The sequence below is a fragment of the Gopherus evgoodei genome, chromosome 6 (genome assembly GCF_007399415.2).
Source record: "Gopherus evgoodei ecotype Sinaloan lineage chromosome 6, rGopEvg1_v1.p, whole genome shotgun sequence".
In the NCBI taxonomy this organism is placed as follows: Eukaryota; Metazoa; Chordata; order Testudines; family Testudinidae; genus Gopherus; species Gopherus evgoodei.
This window is the reverse complement of record NC_044327.1, coordinates 112,350,259-112,371,717: the sequence shown is the minus strand read 5'-3', so window position 1 is coordinate 112,371,717 and position 21,459 is coordinate 112,350,259. Positions and strand designations below refer to the sequence as shown.

At 43.6% G+C, this 21,459-nt stretch overlaps 1 protein-coding gene across 2 annotated transcripts in view; it reads right to left on the bottom strand.

Moving 5' to 3' along the window:
• Positions 1 to 20,375, bottom strand: part of SLC45A2 (solute carrier family 45 member 2) — a 40,749-nt gene extending 20,374 nt beyond the window's left edge. For both annotated transcript variants that reach the window (XM_030567739.1, XM_030567740.1), the window contains exons 1-4: positions 19,874 to 20,375; positions 18,840 to 19,016; positions 8,744 to 9,066; positions 2,835 to 2,978 (exon numbers count right to left, since the gene is read on the bottom strand). In XM_030567739.1, the coding sequence (XP_030423599.1) occupies positions 2,835 to 2,978; positions 8,744 to 9,066; positions 18,840 to 19,016; positions 19,874 to 20,321 (1,092 nt within the window). In that variant the 5' untranslated portion in view covers positions 20,322 to 20,375. The remainder of the gene's footprint in view (positions 1 to 2,834; positions 2,979 to 8,743; positions 9,067 to 18,839; positions 19,017 to 19,873) is intronic.
• Positions 20,376 to 21,459: the final 1,084 nt, after the last annotated feature.

The following is a 21,459-nucleotide window of genomic DNA, read 5'->3' as shown; positions in this document are numbered from 1 at the left end:
TGATATGCAGAGGGTAAGGGTCGTAGTTCTCAGGGCTGGTTGGTGAACGTACAGGTGTTGGAGGCAGCTGGTGGTGGTAAGAACCTGGATGCAGGGGAAGAGGGTTTTGAGCTGACACGGGGGCACAAGGGAAAGAGCTTTGGGACAGGGCGGCGGGCAGGCGCAGTAGTGCTCTGCCTGCATGGCTACGAGCACCTGGATAGAGTCCGCTTGGCATGCCAGGAAGCTTATCAGTTGTTTTGTGCTTTTCTTCCTGTCCGCTGCGTTTTTCTGGCGGATCCTGCTTTCCCTTTCCCTCCAGTCCTGCACTCTTTGATTCTCTGTGACAGGGTGCTTCATAACTGCTTGCAGCATGTCCTCTTTGCTTTTTCGCAGCTTCTTCCGGAGGTTTTGTAGTCTTTGAGCTGTTGATAACACGGGCAGCTGAGATCTCAAGGTTGCTTCTGTAAAGGCAAAAAACAGTTAAGGAGTGTAGCAGTCTTCACAATGGCATAATTTTCCCATCACAAAGAGAGTGCACATAATCCACGGGAGCCCCGAAATGGTGAGTAAGGGGGACTGATTGCTTCAAGGCTCTACTGTCTTCGGGGTTTCTGTGCGTTGGGAAAAGCAAACAGCTGCAAGGGGCACCTACACTGAACACTATCCCAACATTTTCCACAGGAGTTGATCCGGGAAGATGTCTCGCTGCTGCAGGTCACCTGGGAAGTGCAGGAGGGTCTTCTACAGCAATGCGGATTCTGCTCTGGCCCCTATGCAGCTTGTCTGTGCAGCAATGGTGCCCTCACCCCTCACGGCACAGTGGTGCGGACGCGTTAGCCTGACTGGGACAAGGACCACAGTGGCTCTCCCAATAAACTTGCGCAAGCGCATTGCCCACGCTCTGGCTGAAACTTTTGAAGAGATTACCAAGGCCAATTACCGCGACGTGATAGACCACATCAATGCGCTATTCCACATCTAGGCATGCATGCATGCAGCCCTAACCCTCCCTCCTCTCCCGAAAAATTTCTATCATGAAAATAAAATCCACTTACCGGGAACCTGCTCCTCTGTTTGTCCTCCACCAAGTACTGGCTGCTGCGACTGGCTACCTTCCTCCTGGCTTGAGAAGAGCTCCTGGCTGCATGCCTCCTGGGACTCCGGGGTGTCTCCACCCACCCCAGTACCCTCACTCTCGCTTTCCTCCTCCTCCTCCTCCCGCTCTGAAGTGTCCATCATGGTCCTCGGATTGGTGGTGGGGTCACCCCCAAGTATCGCGTCCAGCTCTTTGTAAAAACGGCAGGTCGTGGAGGCAGCGCCGGAGCAGCAGTTTCCCTCGTGGGCTTTGCAATAGGCACTCCGCAGCACCTTCACTTTAACCCTGCACTGCAGCGTGTCCCAGTCATGGCCCCTTTCCAGCATGGCCCTTGATATTGGCCCATAGGTATCATAATTCCTATGGCTGGAGCGCAGCTGTGACTGCACAGCTTCCTTCCCCCAAACACTGATGAGGTCCAGCAACTCACCATTGCTCCATGCTGGGGCTCATTTGCCACGTGGAGCCATGGTCACCTGGAAAGATTCACTGATTGCACTCCACACCTGGCTGAGCAAACAGGAAGGGGATTTTTAAAGTTCCCGGGGCATTTAAAGGGCAGGTCACTTGAGGCCAAGGCAGTAGAGTTCGAACTGACGAGCAGAGTGGCTGAACAGGCATTCTGGGATACCTCCGAATACCTCTGGAGGCCAATAACAGCGCTTTTGGTGGCCACACTGGTGGACCAACGCTGCATCAGCAGCGCTATAGTCGTTATTCCCCAGGCCCAGGTGGAGTACAACCAGCGCTGCAGTCAGGGAGATACAGCGCAGTATGCAAGTGTGGATGGTGAGTGAGTTGCAGCGCTGTAAAGCCACCTCTCACCCATTCTCTCCCACGCTGCCATATATTCCCATGCACACTCCCTGGGAAACACACACTCCCGCTCCCTTAGTGGCACCTAGCAAATGGTGGGGGGCCAGAAGAAAGCAGGCTGCTGGGTGGGAGGTGTTGGGATAACCAGTGGGAAGGACAGCAGCCTCTGGGGATGTAGTCAGGAGCCTGACTGAAAAGAAGCAGCTGGGGCCAGACAGGCAAGAAGACGGGAGAACCACACAGGTAGGGTAGAGCATGGGGAGCCCCTGGTTTGGAAGCTGCTTGGAGGAAGGGAGAGCTTCAGGGGCCCTGAAGGGAAGGAATCACTGATGGCAAGGAGCTGATGTCATGCTCCAGAGAAGGCACCACAACACAGTCTAGAGGACATGGAAGGGGAAGCCTGTTCATAAAGGGGGCAAGAGGGCTGAGTTGCACAGGGTTGTATTGCCCTAGGGAAGCTTTTCTGTTATGCTTCCAGATGAAGGGTGCACATGGTGACTGCTACTCCAGTGCATCACAGCAGAGCCTATTCCAAAGCAGCAGCAGCAGGTCTTTAATTAGTATACTTTCAATGAGCAGCCGTACAGCCAAAGCAGAGCACAGGTGTGTTTGCCGCAGATCTCTGTGCTTTGTTCTAAAGAGTTAAATGGGAATAGATGTCCTTGAAAGTTCCAGGAAGCATGATTAAAATCATTATTTTATCTCTTTCAGCCAAATGTACATCAAAAGGCAGGAGGGCTTTCCCCGCCCCCGCTACCCAACAGATCTAGTTCGATAATGAGGCCCTGAGGGCATTCATCTGTCCTTTACAAAACTCTCAGTCAGCTGTTCTAGCAGTAACTAACCCCCGACATAATTGTCACAGCATAGGCAAGTGCTTAAAACAATCCCATGAGAAGATGACTTTTGGGGAACGTGAGGAGATGTGTGCATCTCTTACCTGTCCCATGAAGTCAGTGAAGAAGAGCATGTTGGAAAGAAAAGCTGTCCACCCGATGAGGTGGCTGACGCACAGACAGCGATAGTGGGAAGGCATACTTAAAAGTGCCTTCAGAAGGCATTTAACGGTCATCCGTGTCTGAACCTGGAAGGAAGCAATTAACAACAAACAACAACGTTGCTGCTTTGAAAACTAACAAAACAGCTGACAGTGAGTCTATGAGTCAGCAAGATCTTGGCTTTTTTCAGTTCTGGGCCTTTTCTGTTTGTGTCACTAGGAAGGGTCACTGCAATCTTGACAGTCCCTTTGTTAGGTTCAGTAACTACATATTTATACCTTTCTTTTCAATTCGGTAAGAGCAGAACTAGTGCATTGGTTAGCTGGCATTTAATTCAAGTCAATGGATAGACACACAATGACTTTGATGGGAGCTGGATCAGCTCAATACAGTGTGGATTTTCTTGATATTAATATTACTATTTCCAAATTTTCTGTCAAACTGTTTTTCAGCAGAAGATTGGGTTTTCGACTAAATGGAATTTTTCACAAAGTGTCAGAATTCAATTGTTTCATGGAAAAAATGAATAGCAGAAAATGAAATGTTTAATCTGAAAATCAAAATATTTCTATTATGAAATGCTATAGTGGTGCCTCATGGGAGTTGTAGTTCAGGTACCTCATGTTCCCATTCTCCTCTGTGGGCTGGTCTCCCCACCAAAATTCAGCTCCCATCACACATTGCTGCCACATTGCCTTTATATACCACCTCACTATGAGGTGACACCATGGTACCTCATGGGACATACAGTATAGCCAGGGAGCTTGGCGTATAGAAAACAATGAGAGCACAGGGTCCCTGAATTACAGCACCCATGAGGCACCATGGTAGCAGTTCAAAATTTAAATATTTTTGGTTTGGCCAAAATATTTTCCCCAAAACTCAAAATGTTCCATGGGGGAAAAAATATTTTTCGGAACAGCTCTATTTATTTGTATTACAGTGGCACCTAGGGGCCCCAACTGAGATCAGGGATCTAAGCACTGTACAAGTTCACAATGAGAACAAGTCCCTGCCCTGAAGAGCCTACAACACAAGGCCAGATTGCATTAGCCTTATTTGTGTTGAGCAGTGCCTTACATCACAAATAATCCCATTGAAATCAATAGAACTACCCAAGGAGTAAGATACTACTCAGCATAGATGTCACAATTTAGGTACAAATAGACAAGAGGTGACAAACAGTGGGAGAAAGAAATACCATCATCCCCATTTGACAGATGGAGAATTGAGAATGACTGGCCCAAGCTCACACACAATTTGTGGCAAAGCTTGAATTGACCCCAGATCTCCTGAGTCCCAGTCCAATGCCATAACTACAAGACCAGTTACAAAGAGGTTTTCTTACAGTCTACATACAAGAACTGTTTTATGTGAATCTGAAATAGACTTCATATTATTAGGCATAGGTACCATGGCTTATTTGTTTGCACAGTGCAGAGCACAGTATTGGTGGGCATTAAATAAAAAACCCCAGGAATTTACCAAACAGCCCGAGGTTAGGCAATTAGGTTTGGCTAAAATAATCTTTACCTCACTTGTGTTTCTCATGAAATCTTTGTAGCTAATTAAAAAACTTAAGTGGGCCAAAATCTGCCCTTTCATGTGAACGAGTGGGCGGGGAGGCAGGCAAGTGGGAGTTCTTGCGGAGAAGATATCTTCCCCTCTCCCCCACCTTTTGCAGAAGGGTCAGCAAAGCTGGATAACATTGTAAAATACAGTGACCGCAGTAGTATGTGAAAAGTGGTGGAGTGAAACACTAAATAAACTGCATGGGGGTATCTATAAGAAAGAAGGTCTCTGAGCAGTCTGTGCAAAGCAAAAAGGACAGAAGCCATGGCACCCCCCATCACATACACCTAAATGTGACCTGTTTTTCAAAAGCACCAAGCACCCAGCAGTTCTCAATGAAATCAATTTGAAATCAATGGGATTATCATGGGAATAAACGCTACTCAATATGGCTAAGGGTTACAGAATCAGGCCCTAAACGGTCTGGCAACATGTTAGAGGACAAGCATTTAGTCCAGATGTCTATTCATATTAAAGCAACTCAATTACAAAAAAGAACCAAGAGTTTAGTCAAAAGATTCATAATACATACTGAAAATCTATGATTGCTTTTAAGGTATCTAATCTTGGAACAACACACTGGCATTAATTAGATTAGCTAATTCACTGGTAGTCCTTAAAAAGCACAATCATACCTTTTTGCAAAAATTGTGGTATCAGAACCGCTTCTCTTTTAGTGAAAGGTCTTTCTAAAGCAATTTGCAAGTGCTTTTTTAGTTCATATAGTATTTCTGATTTTGTAAACGTAGGGTTTTTTTTTAGTGTCGTTCAAAGGTTGGTGTTGAACTATCACAAATTTTCACAGAAGCTTTCAACAACATCAATTTATACTTGATACAGGACAGAAATCAGTTTAAGAGGGAACTACAAAAATAATCCAAGCCAGTCTCATTGAAGGCAGACCAGCCTGGCTTCAGGTTGATACCTCTTGCCGAGACAATAAATACGCAAGAGCGTAATCCTTAGACTAGGACAAATATGAGTTGAAGGGATGCTTGTTTGGAAATAAAATATAAAAGGCAGACAGAACAATAGGAACCTAAGAGGTTTAGCAGTCGTAGTAAATGAATGTGGAAAACATTCAGTGGATATGGCATGAGACAGACAGAAGATGTGTCTCCAGGGAAGCATTGGAGTGGTACTCACATTTGTGGCAAGGCAAGGGTGTCTGGACTGATACTGCTAAGCCAGGCACATCAAAGAAACATGATATGCATAAGAATGCTACAAGTCAGGTGGAGGAAAAGAAAATGACACTGAGATACACAAGACCTTCAATACTAGCATCGAGGTCTCTGGCAAGTTGCTCAACCAAAATGTTAGAGAGGAAGCTAGTGAAACAGCAAGAAAAGACAGGTTGGGTTTTCTGAAGTATCATGTGTGATTGATTCAGTGGCATTAGCTTGTTCATAGACTCATAGACTTTAGGGTCAGAAGGGACCAATATGATCATCTAGTCTGATCTCCTGCACAAAGCAGGCCACAGAACCCTACCCATCCACTTCTATAACAAACCCCTAACCTATGTCCGAGTTATTGAAGTCTTCAAATTGTGGTTTGAAGACCTCAAGCTGCAAAGAATCCACCAGCAAGTGACCCATGCCCCATGCTGCAGAGGAAGGCGAAAAACCTCCAGGGCCTCTGCCAATCTGCCCTGGAGGAAAATTCCTTCCCGACCCCAAATATGGCGATCAGATAAACCCTGAGCATGTGGGCAAGACTCACCAGCCAGCACTCAGGAAAGAGTTCTCTGCAGTAACTCAGATCCCATCCCATCCAACATCCCATCACAGACCACTGGGCATACTTACCTGCTGATAATCAAAGATCAATTGCCAAAATTAAGCTATCCCATCATACCATCCCCTCCATAAACTTATCAAGCTTAGTCTTAAAGCCAGATATGTCTTTTGCCCCCACTACTCCCCTTGGAAGGCTGTTCCAGAACTTCACTCCTCTAATGGTTAGAAACCTTCGTCTAATTTCAAGTCTAAACTTCCTAGTGTCCAGTTTATACCCATTTGTTCTTGTGTCTACATTGGTACTAAGCTTAAATAATTCCTCTCCCTCCCTAATATTAATCCCTCTGATATATTTATAAAGAGCAAGCATATCCCCCCTCAGCCTTCTTTTGGTTAGGCTAAACAAGCCAAGCTCTTTGAGTCTCCTTTCATAAGACAGGTTTTCCATTCCTCGGATCATCCAAGTAGCCCTTCTCTGTACCTGTTCCAGTTTGAATTCATCATTCTTAAACATGGGAGACCAGAACTGCACACAGTATTCCAGATGAGGTCTCACCAGTGCCTTATATAACGCTATTAACACCTCCTTATCTTTGCTGGAAATACCTCGCCTGATGCATCCTAAAACTGCATTAGCTTTTTTAACGGCCATATCATATTGGCGGCTCATAGTCATCCTATGATCAACCAATACTCCAAGGTCCTTCTACTCCTCTGTTGCTTCCAACTGATGTGTCCCCAATGTATAACTAAAATTCTTATTATTAATCCCTAAATGCATGACCTTGCACTTTTCACTATTAAATTTCATCCTATTACTATTACTCCAGTTTACAAGGTCATCCAGATCTTCCTATATGATATCCCGGTCCTTCTCTGTGTTAGCAATACCTCCCAGCTTTGTGTCATCCACAAACTTTATTAGCACATTCCCGCTTTTTGTGCCAAGGTCAGTAATAAAAAGGTTAAATAAGATTGGTCCCAAAACTGATCCTTGAGGAACTCCACTAGTAACCTCCTTCCAGCCTGACAGTTCACCCTTCAGTACAACCCATTGGAGTTCACTGAGAGGACAGTTTTATTATGCCACCTGCTTATCAGGTTCTTATGTGACCTGCTTTCTCTGTTCTTAATAAATCTCCCTTTCTGAGAACTTCTGTGGCCAAAGGGAGTGGTGGGTGTTTGGCACCTCGAACAATCCGAGGAAGGGCACTCCTGGTGAGCAATGATGGTGAAGGATATTGGCTGCTGCAGCTGGGCTGAGGGGATGGCAGGGGGACATTGTAATGTATAAGTTCCATAATTCTGACAAATTGTTGTTTGTCTCTTTCTTTTTGTCTTCCCTCTAAGTAGGGCCTATCATCCATTCTATGTTTGTACAGTTCCTAGCACAATGGTGCCTCTACCAGAATACAAACACACACCTAAAATCAGGCCACTTTTATCTAGGAACCTAAATAAGGATTTAGGTGCCTAACTTTAAGCACCCCTATCTGAACATTTTGGCCACAGGATTTAGTTAGTTTCCAAAGATTTAAATCAGAGATACTTGCACATAAGGGAAGCAAAACAAGCAGCTCACTAGCTCATTTCTCGTGGTTAGGAACCAAACACATATATTAGCATTTTATTTTCCTAGGATACCACAACAATGCAATGAGGATTCTGAACACTTCTAGTCAACATAACAGCAAAAACAAAAGGCTGCCTATTTCACTTGGCTAGCATTATGCTAGAGACACAGTGTTCCCATGTTTTCAGAGAGAATCACCTCAGCGATTTTCCAAGTTGCCTTGGCTTGAAAAAAAATGCCTCAATGGAACGTACAAAATGCATGTGCCAGTTTACAATGCTTCACCCACTCTCACCTGGGGAACACTGGAGACGTTATAGATATAAAGCCCTTAAGTAACAAAACACAGCAGCCACGCGTTTACCACTGACTCACAGTTGGTGTATCTGATTAAGAAGCAATTAAAACAAAATCAGCATTGCCAGGATTTACTTTTCCAAGATCTGAATACCATACTTACTTAGAGCAGTGAACACTGATATTTTGCCTTTGGAGCTTACATGTGTATGTGCCATTGACTTCAACGGGAGCTGTTCATATGTATCGGAGGGCAGCAGGGTTTCTCGTTATTTCTACACAATATGGTGTTAAAGCTCATTACAAAGTGGTATGCTGCTAACCCCATCTGGGGAAATATTGGGGAAACAGTGCCTAAAAAACGTGCCTGAGCTTATATAATGAATCCATGGAAGAGTCTAGAATAGAAAACCCAGGTTTCCTACTCCTCAGTTGTCTTCTCTAAGCACTAAACAATGCTGCCTGTCCTGTAGTTTTCACTAGTCTGGCTGATGATGACAAACTGAAGAAAAGTAACTATCCCTAGAAGAATGTTACTGCTTCCATGTTACTTTTCTAGAGAACTTGAGGGTCTAGCTGATCATATCCCTTGCAATTGCATCATAGGCTCCAGGACTGGAGCTAGGACCTTCCCCAAATGGAATGTTACAGGCTACAAAACAATTACCTGTGTCTGTGGTGTTTCGGTGGATTTCCCCAACTCAGATAAAGTCCTTTTTTCAGCATATTTTGGTTTTAAATAACCATTGTTGACGCGCTCGATGGAACCATACTTGGAGGATCCATCCACTTTCAGCAAGAGCTTAGTTTCTGTATTGTCATCTCTGAGAGGGGCTTCGGGAATGCTGCACAAGTGTACAGTAAGACAGATTAGGAAAACCAAAGCTGCAATGATGAACATCACCTGGAACTCCGATCCCAAAAATCTTCCTAGTACAGAATTCCCCCAATCCATAGCACCTGTTAGGTAACCCAGGGCACCACCCAGACCTGGAGAGAGAAAGAAAGAAAACTCCACTGGCATTTATTAAAAACAAAACAAAAACCCAAGCCCCAGTAAGTTACTGAAGAATTATTATTAAGATGTCACAATATCTATGAGGAAATTCCCAGCATCACAAGAAATTAGAGTTTTTAGTGAATCCCTATGTGACTGGATCTATAAACCCCTCATGGGACAGCAAAGGATTCCTGAGCAGTTCTGGGCTTAGAAGGCCCCATTCCTCCGTCAGTGCTGAGCAGATTTAAAGGGGAGCCAGCTAACTCAGTTAGGGACAGACAGGGAAGGGGGAAGGACAAGCTCTGGAGGATGACGCAGCCAGACCCAGACCGGGAGGAGGAGCATCAGGGAGCAGTAGCTCTTATGGGCCGGAGATACATGGGCAACCCAGGAGGTAGGACATGAAGTTTGCCAGGACAACTGCAGCCTGCTGCAGGGAAGGGGAGCTACGAAGTGACCTAGGAAGGCACCCCAGAGTGAGAGGCACAGGACAGGCCTTGCAGGGCCCTGGATTGGAACCTAGTGGAGCAGGAGGATCCAGGTTCCCCTACTTCCCCCAGTGTAACTGCTAGATGGGCTGACCACCAGAAACTACAACCACGAGGCAGGATGACCGCCAGAGACTGCAACCACAAGACCGTGGACTTCGGATCTATTCACACCTTGGCATAGATAGTTATCAAGTCATGACATGAAACAGCTTCCTAAATTCTAGTTTGTTTAGATATAAAAATCCAAGTGCTTACACACTAAGCTTGTTGTTGTTTTTAATAATGAAATGATTTAATTTAATGTTCGTAAGAGATGCTGGATTGACAGCCCTGGGGTACAAAGTCCTCCCACAAACAGTGCAGTACTGCAGGCTCCGTCACACCCGAGCCCAATGTTCTTCAAGCCTGATTTGGAGGGACCATTTCAAGAGGCTGAGGTGGGAATTTGTTCCCTATGGTCCACTCAGTCCCTGGCCTCTAGACTGAAAGTGCCATGATCTGAGTTAAATCTAATACTACCACAATGAGCATTGTATCCATCGCATTCCTAAACGGTGAGTTAGCTGCAGAAGTGTGAGGATAAGTTTTTAATAATCAATTGTTGCTCCAGCAGCTGCCTCCTTCCACTGCATTTTGCTACCACACAGGCAGTCACACCACACAGCCACCAAAGGGGAAAACAAAAACCACCTGTCATGGTATAATTCCCCACTCTGAATCTTAGCGTCCAAAAGATGTGGTACCAGCATGAATTCCTCTAAGCTCAATTACCAGCTTAGTACTTGTAGCACTGCCACCAACCAGGAATTCCAGTGCCTGGTACACTCTGGTCCCCCCAAAACCTTGTCCGGGGACCCCCAAGACCCAGTCCCTCTGGATCTTAACACAAGGAAAGTAAACCCTTTCCCTCACCGTTGCCTCTCCCAGGCATCCCCTCCCTGGGTTACCCTGGAAGATCACTGTGATTCAAACTCCTTGAATCTTAAAACAGAGAGGAAAATCCACCTTCCCCCCTCCTCCTCTCTCCATCTCCCAGACTCTCCCTGAGAGAAACAGTAATCCTAACACAGAGAGAAATTAGCCTCTCTCTCCCCCTTCCCTCCTTTCTCCCCACCAATTCCCTGGTGAATCCAGACCCCGTTCCCTGGGGTCTCACACAGAATAAAAAAACAATCAGGTTCTTAAACAAGAAACTTTTAATTAAAGAAAAAAAACAGTAAAAATTATCTTTGTAAATTTAAAATGGAATAGGTACAGGGTCTTTCAGCTATAGACACCGGGAATACCCTCCCAGCCTAAGTATACAAGTACAAATTAAAATCCCTTAAGCAAAATGCAAATTTGAACTCCTTCCAGCCAAATACACATTTGCAAATAAAGAAAACAAACATAAGCCTAACTTGCCTTATCTACCTAGTACTCACTATTCTGAACTTATAAGAGCCTGTATTGGAGAGATTGAGAGAAACCTGGTTGCACATCTGGTCCCTCTGAGCCCCCCAGAGTGAACAACCACCAAACACTAACAGCACACACAAAAACTTCCCTCCCTCAAGATTTGAAAATATCCTGTCCCCTGATTGGTCCTCTGGTCAGGTGACAGCCAGGCTCACTGATCTTGTTAACCCTTTACAGGCAAAAGAGATATGAAGTACTTCTGTTCTATTAAACCCTACTATCTGTTTATGACACCACCCATTAAAATAAAGGTTGTATTGGCAGCTGCTGTGGCATGCAGGCACTTAGATCTACCTGTGCATTTAGTCTCCCTTTCAGTTTTTGATTTGTATTGAAATAAATAAGACGACGTAATTGGGACAGCAGCTGGGTTTGAAACCGAGATCTTCAGAGCTGAAATCAAGAACCGCCTCTTCTGGAGCTAATGTGGTAACACTAACAGAGATGGACACATTGAGTGAAATCCTGGCCCTGCTGAAGTCAGTGTGAGGTTTGCCATTGACTTCAGTAAGGCCAGAATTTCACCTGTGGAAGAACAACAAGAAATTAAACCAACTTCAAGCAATGGAGACTTATGTTAAGCACTGAAGGTGCTAGGTTCAAACCCACAAGGAGATAAATGACATTTTCACTTCTCTGAGGACCTTCCTTCTGGGAATTTCAATGCATTCGTAAAAATCAATTAATTTAGCTTTAACCCCTTAGTAAGGTAGGTATACGTGGAGAAATTGAGGCACAGGCATGTCACCCAGGAACATGTGACAGTGCCAGGAATAGAATGCCTGCCTCCTGAGCCCCAGTTCCGTTCCCTAACCTCCAACTTACCCTTCCTCCATGGTTGTAAAAAACAAGCCCTCCACTGCCTATGGAATTCAAGTTCTTGCATTATTTGTCTTCAGTTATTCTCAGGATGGGGTCCTGAGATGTCCTGGAAGCCAAATTTAGGCTGCTAGGGAACAGACTGAAATCCAGGACCTCTATGATGGTATTCTCAGAAATGCTCCCAGTTCCACGCGCAGGGCCAGGTAGGCAGGCAGAGCTTCAGAGTCTCAGTGCGTGGATGAGATGATGGTGTAGAGAGGAGGGGTTTACGTTCATTAGGAACTGGGGAAACTTTTGGGATGGGGGAGCCTATACAGGAGAGATGGGCTCCACCTAAACCAAAGTGGAACCAGACTGCTGGCACTAAACATTAAAAAAGTTGTAGAACAGTTTTTGAACTAGGAGATGGGGGAAAGCCGACTGCTGCAGAGGCGCATGTGAATCAGACACAGAGTTCTCTTAGGGGAGAGTCTGATGGTAGGGAATCTCCAGGTTATAGTCAGGAACAGAGGATAGAAGAGGATAATGTAAGGGCCGGATCAGATGATAAACAGTCACATAAAAAAGAATCTGGCACATCAGAAAAGGGCAGACAAATAAACAGGGACAAGTTTTTAAAGTGCTTGTACACAAATGCTAGAAGTCTAAATAATAAGATGGGTGAACTAGAGTGCCTTGTGATAAAGAAGGATATTGATATAATAGGCATCACAGAAACCTGGTGGACTGAGAGCAATCAATGGGACACAATCATTCCAGGGTACAAAATATATCGGAAAGACAGAACAGGTCGTGCAGGGGGAGGAGTGGCACTATATGTGAAAGAAAATGTAGATTCAAATGAAGTAAAAATCTTAAGCAAATCCACATGTTCCATAGAACCGCTATGGATAGAAATTTCATGCTCTAATAAAAATATAACATTAGGGATCTATTATCGACCACCTGACCAGGACAGTAATAGTGATGATAAAATGCTAAGGGAAATTAGAGAGGCTATCAAAATTAAGAACCCAATAATAGTGGGGGATTTCAATTATCCCCATATTGACTGGGAACATTTCACTTCAGGACGAAATGCAGAGATAAAATTTCTCGATACTTTAAATGACTGCTTCATGAAGCAGCTGGTATGGGAACCCACAAGGGGAGAGGCAACTCTAGATTTAATCCTGAGTGGAGCGCAGGAGCTGGTCCAAGAGGTAACTATAGCAGGACCGCTTGGAAATAGTGACCATAATACAATAGCATTCAACATCCCTGTGGGGGGAAGAACACCTCAACAGCCCAACACTGTGACATTTAATTTCAAAAGAGGGACCTATACAAAAATGAGGGGGTTAGTTAAACAAAAGTTAAAAGGTACAGTGACTAAAGTGAAATCCCTGCAAGTTGCATGGGCCCTTTTTAAAGACACCATAACAGAGGCCCAACTTCAATGTATATCCCAAATTAAGAAACACAGTAAAAGAACTAAAAAAGAGCCACCGTGGCTTAACAACCATGTAAAAGAAGCAGTGAGAGATAAAAAGACTTCCTTTAAAAAGTGGAAGTCAAATCCTAGTGAGGCAAATCGAAAGGAGCACAAACACTGCCAGCTTAAGTGCAAGAGTGTAATAAGAAAAGCCAAAGAGAAGTTTGAAGAACGGCTACCCAAAAACTCCAAATGTTATTTAAGTACATCAGAAGCAGGCAGACTGCTAAACAACCAGTGGGCCCTTGACGATCGAAATACAAAAGGAGCGCTTAAAGACGATAAAGTCATTGCGGAGAAACTAAATGGATTCTTTGCTTCAGTCTTCATGGCTGAGGATGTTACGGAGATTCCCAAACCTGAGACAGCTTTTGTAGGTGACAAATCTGAGGAACTGTCACAGATTGAAGTGTCACTAGAGGAGGTTTTGGAATTAATTAATAAACTCAACATTAACAAGTCACCGGGACCAGATGGTATTCACCCAAGAGTTCTGAAAGAAGTCAAATGTGAAGTTGTGGAACTATTAACTAAGATTTATAACCTGTCCTTTAAATCGGCTTCTGTACCCAATGACTGGAAGTTAGCTAATGTAACGTCAATATTTAAAAAGGGTCCTAGAGGTGATTCCAGCAATTACAGACGGGTAAGTCTAATGTCAGTACTGGGCAAATTGTCAGACACATAGAAAAACATAAACTGTAGAGCAATAGTCAACATGGTTTCTGTAAAGGGAAATCATGTCTTACTAATCTATTAGAGTTCTTTGAAGGGGTGAACAAACATGTGGACAAAGCAGATCCAGTGGACATAGTGTACTTAGATTTCCAGAAAGCCTTTGACAAGGTCCCTCACCAAAGGCTCTTACGTAAATTAAGCTGTCATGGGATAAAAGGGAAGGTCCTTTCATGGATTGAGAACTGGTTAAAAGATAGGGAACAAACGGTAGAAATAAAAGGTAAATTCTCAGAATGGAGAGGGGTAACTAGTGGTGTTTCCCAAGGGTCAGTCCTAGGACCAATCCTCTTCAACTTATTCATAAATGATCTGGAGAAAGGGGTAAATAGTGAGGTGGCAAAGTTTGCAGATGATACTAAACTACTCAAGATAGTTAAGACCAAAGCAGATTGTGAAGAACTTCAAAAAGATCTCACAAAACTAAGTGATTGGGCAACAAAATGGCAAATGAAATTTTATGTGGCTAAATGTAAAGTAATGCACATTGGAAAAAATAACCCCAACTATACCCACAATATGATGGGGGCTAATTTAGCTACAACGAGTCAGGAAAAACATCTTGGCATCATCGTGGATAGTTCTCTGAAGATGTCCACGCAGTGCGCAGAGGCGGTCAAAAAAGCGAACAGGATGTTAGGAATCATTAAAAAGGGGATAGAGAATAAGACAGAGAATATCTTATTGCCTTTATATAAATCCATGGTACACCCACATCTCGAATACTGTGTACAGATGTGGTCTCCTCACCTCAAAAAAGATATTCTAGCACTAGAAAAGGTTCAGAAAAGGGCAACTAAAATGATTAGGGGTTTGGAGAGGGCCCCATACGAGGAAAGATTAAAGAGGCTAGGCGTCTTCAGCTTGGAAAAGAGGAGACTAAGGGGGGATATGATAGAGGTATATAAAATCATGAGTGATGTGGAGAAAATGGATAAGGAAAAGTTATTTACTTATTCCCATAGTACAAGAACTAGGGGTCACCAAATGAAATTAATAGGTAGCAGGTTTAAAACAAATAAAAGGAAGTTCTTCTTCACACAGCACACAGTCAACTTGTGGAACTCCTTACCTGAGGAGGTTGTGAAAGCTGGGACTATAACAATGTTTAAAAGGGAACTGGATAAATTCATGGTGGCTAAGTCCCTAAATGGCTATTAGCCAGGAAGGGTAAAGAATAGTGTTCCTAGCCTCTGTTCATCAGAGGATGGAGATGGATGGCAGGAGACAGTTTACTTGATCATTGCCTGTTAGCTTCACTCCCTTTGGGGCACCTGGCACTAGCCACTGTTGGTAGACAGATACTGGGCTAGATGGACCTTTGGTCTGACCCGGTACAGCCGTTCTTATGTTCTTATGTGACTCTGCTAGTCCCTTTTCACATATATAAATGTCTTTGATTGCTAAATGCACTATATGATTTAAATTTAGTTCTTTCCACTTTGGAAACCCCGCCCCCTTCCTTTCTAATGTATCTACACTGGATTCTTCATCAGGATCCAGTCAGAGGCTCCTTTGCCTGTATGAGAGTCCTACTGAGCTTATTGGGACTCCACATAGGAGGAGTCAGATCAAAGCAGATCCCAATGCAGACTTAGGGCTTTCATATCTATTTGTATTGCTACCCTTTTTTAAATGGATTCAGACCTGATACAGGGCATGTAACTGTGTGTCTAGAGATACAGTAACATTAGAGGAAAAAATGTTGGTCCAGAGATTATTCATACTAATCTTTGCCATATATACTGAGAGAGTAGAAGATGTTTTCATTCCATACCCACAGAAAAGTATGAAACAGCAGGAATGTTTAATGTTCTCTGATGCCTGTTCTGCTTTTCCATTCATTAATTAACACTCCTTCCTTTTTTTAATCAGCAATTCCATGCACAGTTAAAAGGAATCAACATTAGGCACATTGTGTTTCCTTTACTAAGAATAAATGAGCATTTTGAGTTAACTAATTCCCCCCCCACACTCCTGGATAGGAGAAGAGAGACTGTATTTAGACTTGTGATCAATTTTATACTGTAATATCTCAACCTAATCATGATTGAGGAATTAGAAATCTGTCTGGCTCTAATACCAAAACTGACTCCTGCAGATCTCATTCCTGTGAATAATTCTGACTAACATGAGTTAGTACATGTATATTAACTAATCTGAACCAGAGAGAGAAAAACCACCAATAAGCACTAACTCAGGAACCGTTACAATATTCCTACATGCTAGATACTGTAATATATGGGGTTTCTCCTGCTCTACTCAAGTTAGAAAAAATAATCTAGAGATTTCACCAAAAATGAAAGAGCAGGTGTGCAAAGAAACTGTAAAATGAGAGTAAATTTTTAAATACGTGTACTGTTATGTTAGTGTGTAATCCTTTGCAGAGTAGTGTGATGGGAGTGTATTTTCTTTTGAGGCTGCTAAAATTCCAAGTAGAATTTTCTTTGCCTCTAGTTTTGTGTTAAATGATTTCAATTAAAAAAAAATGTTTTTCTGAGACAATACCTAGTAATGAGTGAGTCTCCACGAATCAGTTAATGTTTGTAGTGTGCTCTGAAGAGGAGAAGCTTCACAGATTGTAATTATTTGATTTATATTAGTACTGCCTACAGTTTAGATTTTTGTAAATCAAGCTTTCAGAAAAACCTAAGATCAGTAGGAATATTGCCTTGTGAAAAAATTCCTAAGGAAACTAGTTTTTAAACAGATAAACATTCTTTTGCAGGCCTCACATCCCAAACATGTTAGTGCTGATACCAAAAAGTTAAAGGGAGTGAAATAAATAAATAAATAAAAGTGAAAATGACTACAGTGATTTTCCTTGTCCCAGAAGAGAAAAAGGCTAAAGATAAATAAATAGCATAAGCAGTGTAAAGTACTTTGAGAATGAAATCCTGTCTCCATTGAAGGCAACAGCAAAGCTACTGTTCATTTCAAGAGGATCAGGAGTTACTTTGAATTTTTAAAATTCTCTTATTTTTTAGTACTGTACAGTGTTATCAGTAGCACAGGTAAATACCTACATGGCACCTTATTAACTTCAGTGGGGCTCTGCATGGAGCAAGTTGCAGAAGCAGGAACTATACCTGCTCTCTTGCCTAGGGGAAATGAGGAGGAGTAAGGCGATACCACTACCAGCAACAAAAAGTTACAGAACCAACAGGATGTGTACATGCCTGACCCCGTAACGTGATCTACTGTTACCATTGTCCTACCTTTCCTTCCCTAGACTGATTATGACCCTTATTCATTGTGTTATGTTGACTTTAGACTGCGTGCCTTTTGGCACAAGGACTGCATCCTTGCTTGATCTGACCCTAAAATGCTTCTGGACACATGAAATATCATGGATGATAATAATAATGATTATGCTTAGAATGTCTTTTTGAGGAAAACGGTCCTTCCTCTTGTACAGCATTGAATAAGATTAATATTTGGAGTCTGTTTCAACACAGATCAGCATCACTCACAAATGAGACTTGCAGCTGCTCAACTCAGGTTCTTATTGGGTCATCATATGAAAAAAACAACCTCAAAGAGGAAGGGATGCATTTAGTGTACATGCTACAGAGACTCACATCTTCATTTGCACATAACTAACACTTGTGCTCTTTGTCAAACAGTTGCTATCTAGGTATGCGTAATGTATTAAATTAACTTAATTTGCAAAAAGCCCGAGTAATCAGGATCTATGAGAATAAAATGTAGGTGGGCAGGAAAGTCCTGCAACTAGGGACCAGGGCTTCAGGCACAGGGTCTTTGCTAGTAGCCACTATTCCATCTTCAGAAATTGAACAGCAATCATAGATGCCACAGACCATCTAGTCGGCTCCTATCACAGTCCTTCCATATTGGCCTAGCCAGGGCTAGCTGGAGACCCTTTTAGTGCAGGCAACTTTCTGTGATCTCCTGTGTATCCTCAACATGGGACTTAAGGGAAACAGACAGCCTTGCCCCGTCCTTCTGCAATATGAGTGAATTTCACACAGTATATAAAAATGTAACAAACTGAACCAAAACCCTGGACCCAAACACCCCCCAAATTTGTGGAAATTTGGAGTTGGCCTTAAAATGTATGGCTCTACAGTACAGTGGTTTGTGCACTGGCCTGCTAAACCCAGGGTTGTGAGCTCAATCCTTGAGGGGAGTCTGGGGATTAGTCCTGCTTTGAGCAGTAGTTGGACTAGATATTCTCCCGAGATCCCTTCCAAGCCTGATATTCTATGATTCTAGTAACTTCATCCTGGCCTGTACATCTATAAAACAAGTTGACCCCAACCTGAATCTGAATACCACTGAAGTTTGGGTCCAGCTTAGGCATCTCTCCTTTTCTTTTTAATAAAGGAGTGTTATTCCTTTCAACAGTTGTTCTTTACTTCCCGCTTCTTTGGGATCTGAATCCAGATGATATTCACTAACTTTTGCCTTGGGGGGATGGGATGGGCGACAATTAAAACAGGCTGCAAAACTCAATATGTCTTTTTGAAAAGTGGGGAAGGGAGAACGTTGGGCAACTTTGTTCAATCACCCTTAACCCTAGGTAGGAATTTTTGCAAATGTCATTTTCAGTCTATGCCTGGAGCTTTCGGCAGCAGAATCTCTGCAGCTGTAGTCACAAGCTGACCTTTTCCAGAATAAAAGCCCAGCAACAATCACTCGTGACTGAGGCATAGGATCAGATGATCAGTTCCTTCAAGAAGATTAGAAGTGCAGTGAGAGGAAAAAACTTTACTGCTCACTCCCCGCCCCCAGAGATAGTGAGAGAAGGGGGCCTGCTTACCTGTGAAGAGAGCATGGTAATGAAGACCCTTCTCTTTGTCCTGATGACAGCAAACATCAAATAAATATGCTTTGATGGGACCATCAATAAAGTCAGCGGCAAAATCAAAGAGCACAACGCCCAGCATGGTTATGACTATAGCCCAGGTCCTCTGCTTGCCTCGCTCAGGGATCAAAGCTGCAAAAAGAAAAATAAACTCACTCTGATAACAGCCCCCTACTTTGCAGTAGTTTATAGACGAAATGCAACAGAACGGTGACCCTGGCGGTGACACTTTATTCTCCCTCAGTGCCTGCAAACAATGTCTTCATATGGGTACACACATCCCACTTAACCCAGCTCAAGGGAAAGCTAGCAGCACCGCAGACATTGGTTTAGAGAAATGTACTCTTTTCCTGAATAACCCATTATAATAGTAAAAGTAGCTTTTCCCCTGGGCTGCTAAACTTAAATAACTTACATCCTGAGCTGAAACGTAATGGTCTCTAGGATGTTATTCTTACGGAGTTTTGCTCAAGATTTCCAATGCAAAATAATCCCCAAGGAGTTGTTCTTATCTATTATTCACCAGCACTACACATTCCCGAATTAAGCACATGCATGAATAATGACTTTCTTTGCTATGAACACCATCTCTGGTTAGAGGTTTTGGAGCAAGGAGGTGGGGAAGGGCAATACTTATTCAGTTGCAGATACCAGATTTGAACCATACAAATAAAATCTATTGTCAAATTAAAGAAGTCATGTTTTAGCTCTTTAAACCTGTCTGGACCTGGACATTACTTAGATGAACTTTGAAGCAACTGCACCAACATACAATAAATTGTACTCACACATACAGAGTACAGAACAATCTGGCAAATAACAGGCAGCATCAGGGTAGGATCTGGAAAAGATCATGTTGTTCCTCAGCTTTTTCAGTGAGATCAAGTAATGTGATGTCCCTGTTCTCACCTTTATTTACAGACCAAACAAACCCTCTTTTCTTTCTGGTTCAAGAAGCAGGATGAGCTCTCCATGTGCAGCTCACTCACCTGAGACCATCATGTCCCCATTGAGATACAAAGCCATACCCAGCAACATCAGAAAGCCCAGAGCCAGGATGTAAGGGCGCCGCTTGCCCCAGCCAGAGGTGCAGTGGTCACTGGCTGATCCCACCACAGGCTGCAGCACAAAGCCCAGGATAGGGCTGATGAGCCACACCAGGCTGTAGAGGCTCTTGGGCAGCCCCACGCTGAGCAGCACCGGTGTGACAAAGGCAGCCTCCACAGCATAGCAGAACTCCCGGCCGAGCATGGCCATGCTGTGCATAATCAGCCTTCCCGAGGACTTTTTGACAGGCTCCACTGATCCAAAAGGGTCTCCTCCTGCCAAGGATTCCAGCACAGATTCTTCCTTCCCTCTGCTGCTGTCCATGCCAGCAATGCCCAGCTCGGATGGTGGTGGAAGTCCCGCACTGTAATCCTGTTTCGTTAAAGTCATTGGACTAGGTAAGCCTGAAGTTCCTGTAAGTGGCTCAGAGAAGGTTTGTTCTAGCTCTGGATAACAGGGAGACTGGCTCACATGCTGAGAGGGAAAGGTCTGGGGTGGAGGAGGGGCTCACATACTTCCCTGCCTCTGAGATCACAAGTTAGGAAAGGAGGGGGTGGGGAAGTGTATATGAAGATTAGCAGAACAGAGCTCCTGGCTATCTGGAGAGCTCCCAACTATCCATGAGTGAAGGATTATCTTTCCGGGGAAAGAAGAGAAAATGGGTGCCCATGCCTCGTGGGCTGGGGCATAGGTTTGGCTTGAAAACAAAACTACTCTTACAGCTATATGGCAATTATGATACTAAGCACGTAGGCCCACATCCTTCCATTCAGCAAACAGCCTGAATACTGGGTTGTGTGCTCATTCTCCATGGTAATGGGAAGCAAAAATGCTTCTCCTAGACTGCCGAATAGCTGTAAAGTCACTTCTGCTACTATGGGCCGAACATGCCTCCTCCAGAGTTCCAGAGAAGAAGGATCCACAGAGCCATCTCCACTGTTCCTTTGACAGAGAACTGGTACAGAACAGAGCTCCGTGTCAGATAGGTATTGGGCATGTCCTGCACAGCCCTCCCCAAATCTTGCACTCCCCTGGCTTTAAATGATCCACACAGGTTCTGCTGCCTAGGGGACCTCAGCACCCATACAGCAGGGGGAGGAGGGAGATTTGCTCCAGAAATCACCTTTCCTGGTATGATTTCAAAGTGCTTTACAAAGATAAATGAATTAACCCTCCCAATACACCAGTGCAGTATTATCACTGGCTCCATAACCTGAAGTGCCAGAGCTGGGAAACAGAACCCAGATCCCTTGACTTCAAGTTCTGTGCTTTAACCACAAGGCCTTGCTCTCTAAAGGAAAAGAAAAGTCATTTCTAAAGTTTCCTTACCTGTTACTGATCAGAGATTATACACTGAAGGGATATTCCACCATTCATGTTTGCTTACATTTTGCATTTAAATAAACCATTTAGGGCGAAGACCATACTTTTTGTACCGAATACACAATAGGAACTCTGTTAACTGGAAAAAAAAAATCACACTTCTATCTGAATATTTTGTACTTATTATTGTTACAAGATCACGAGA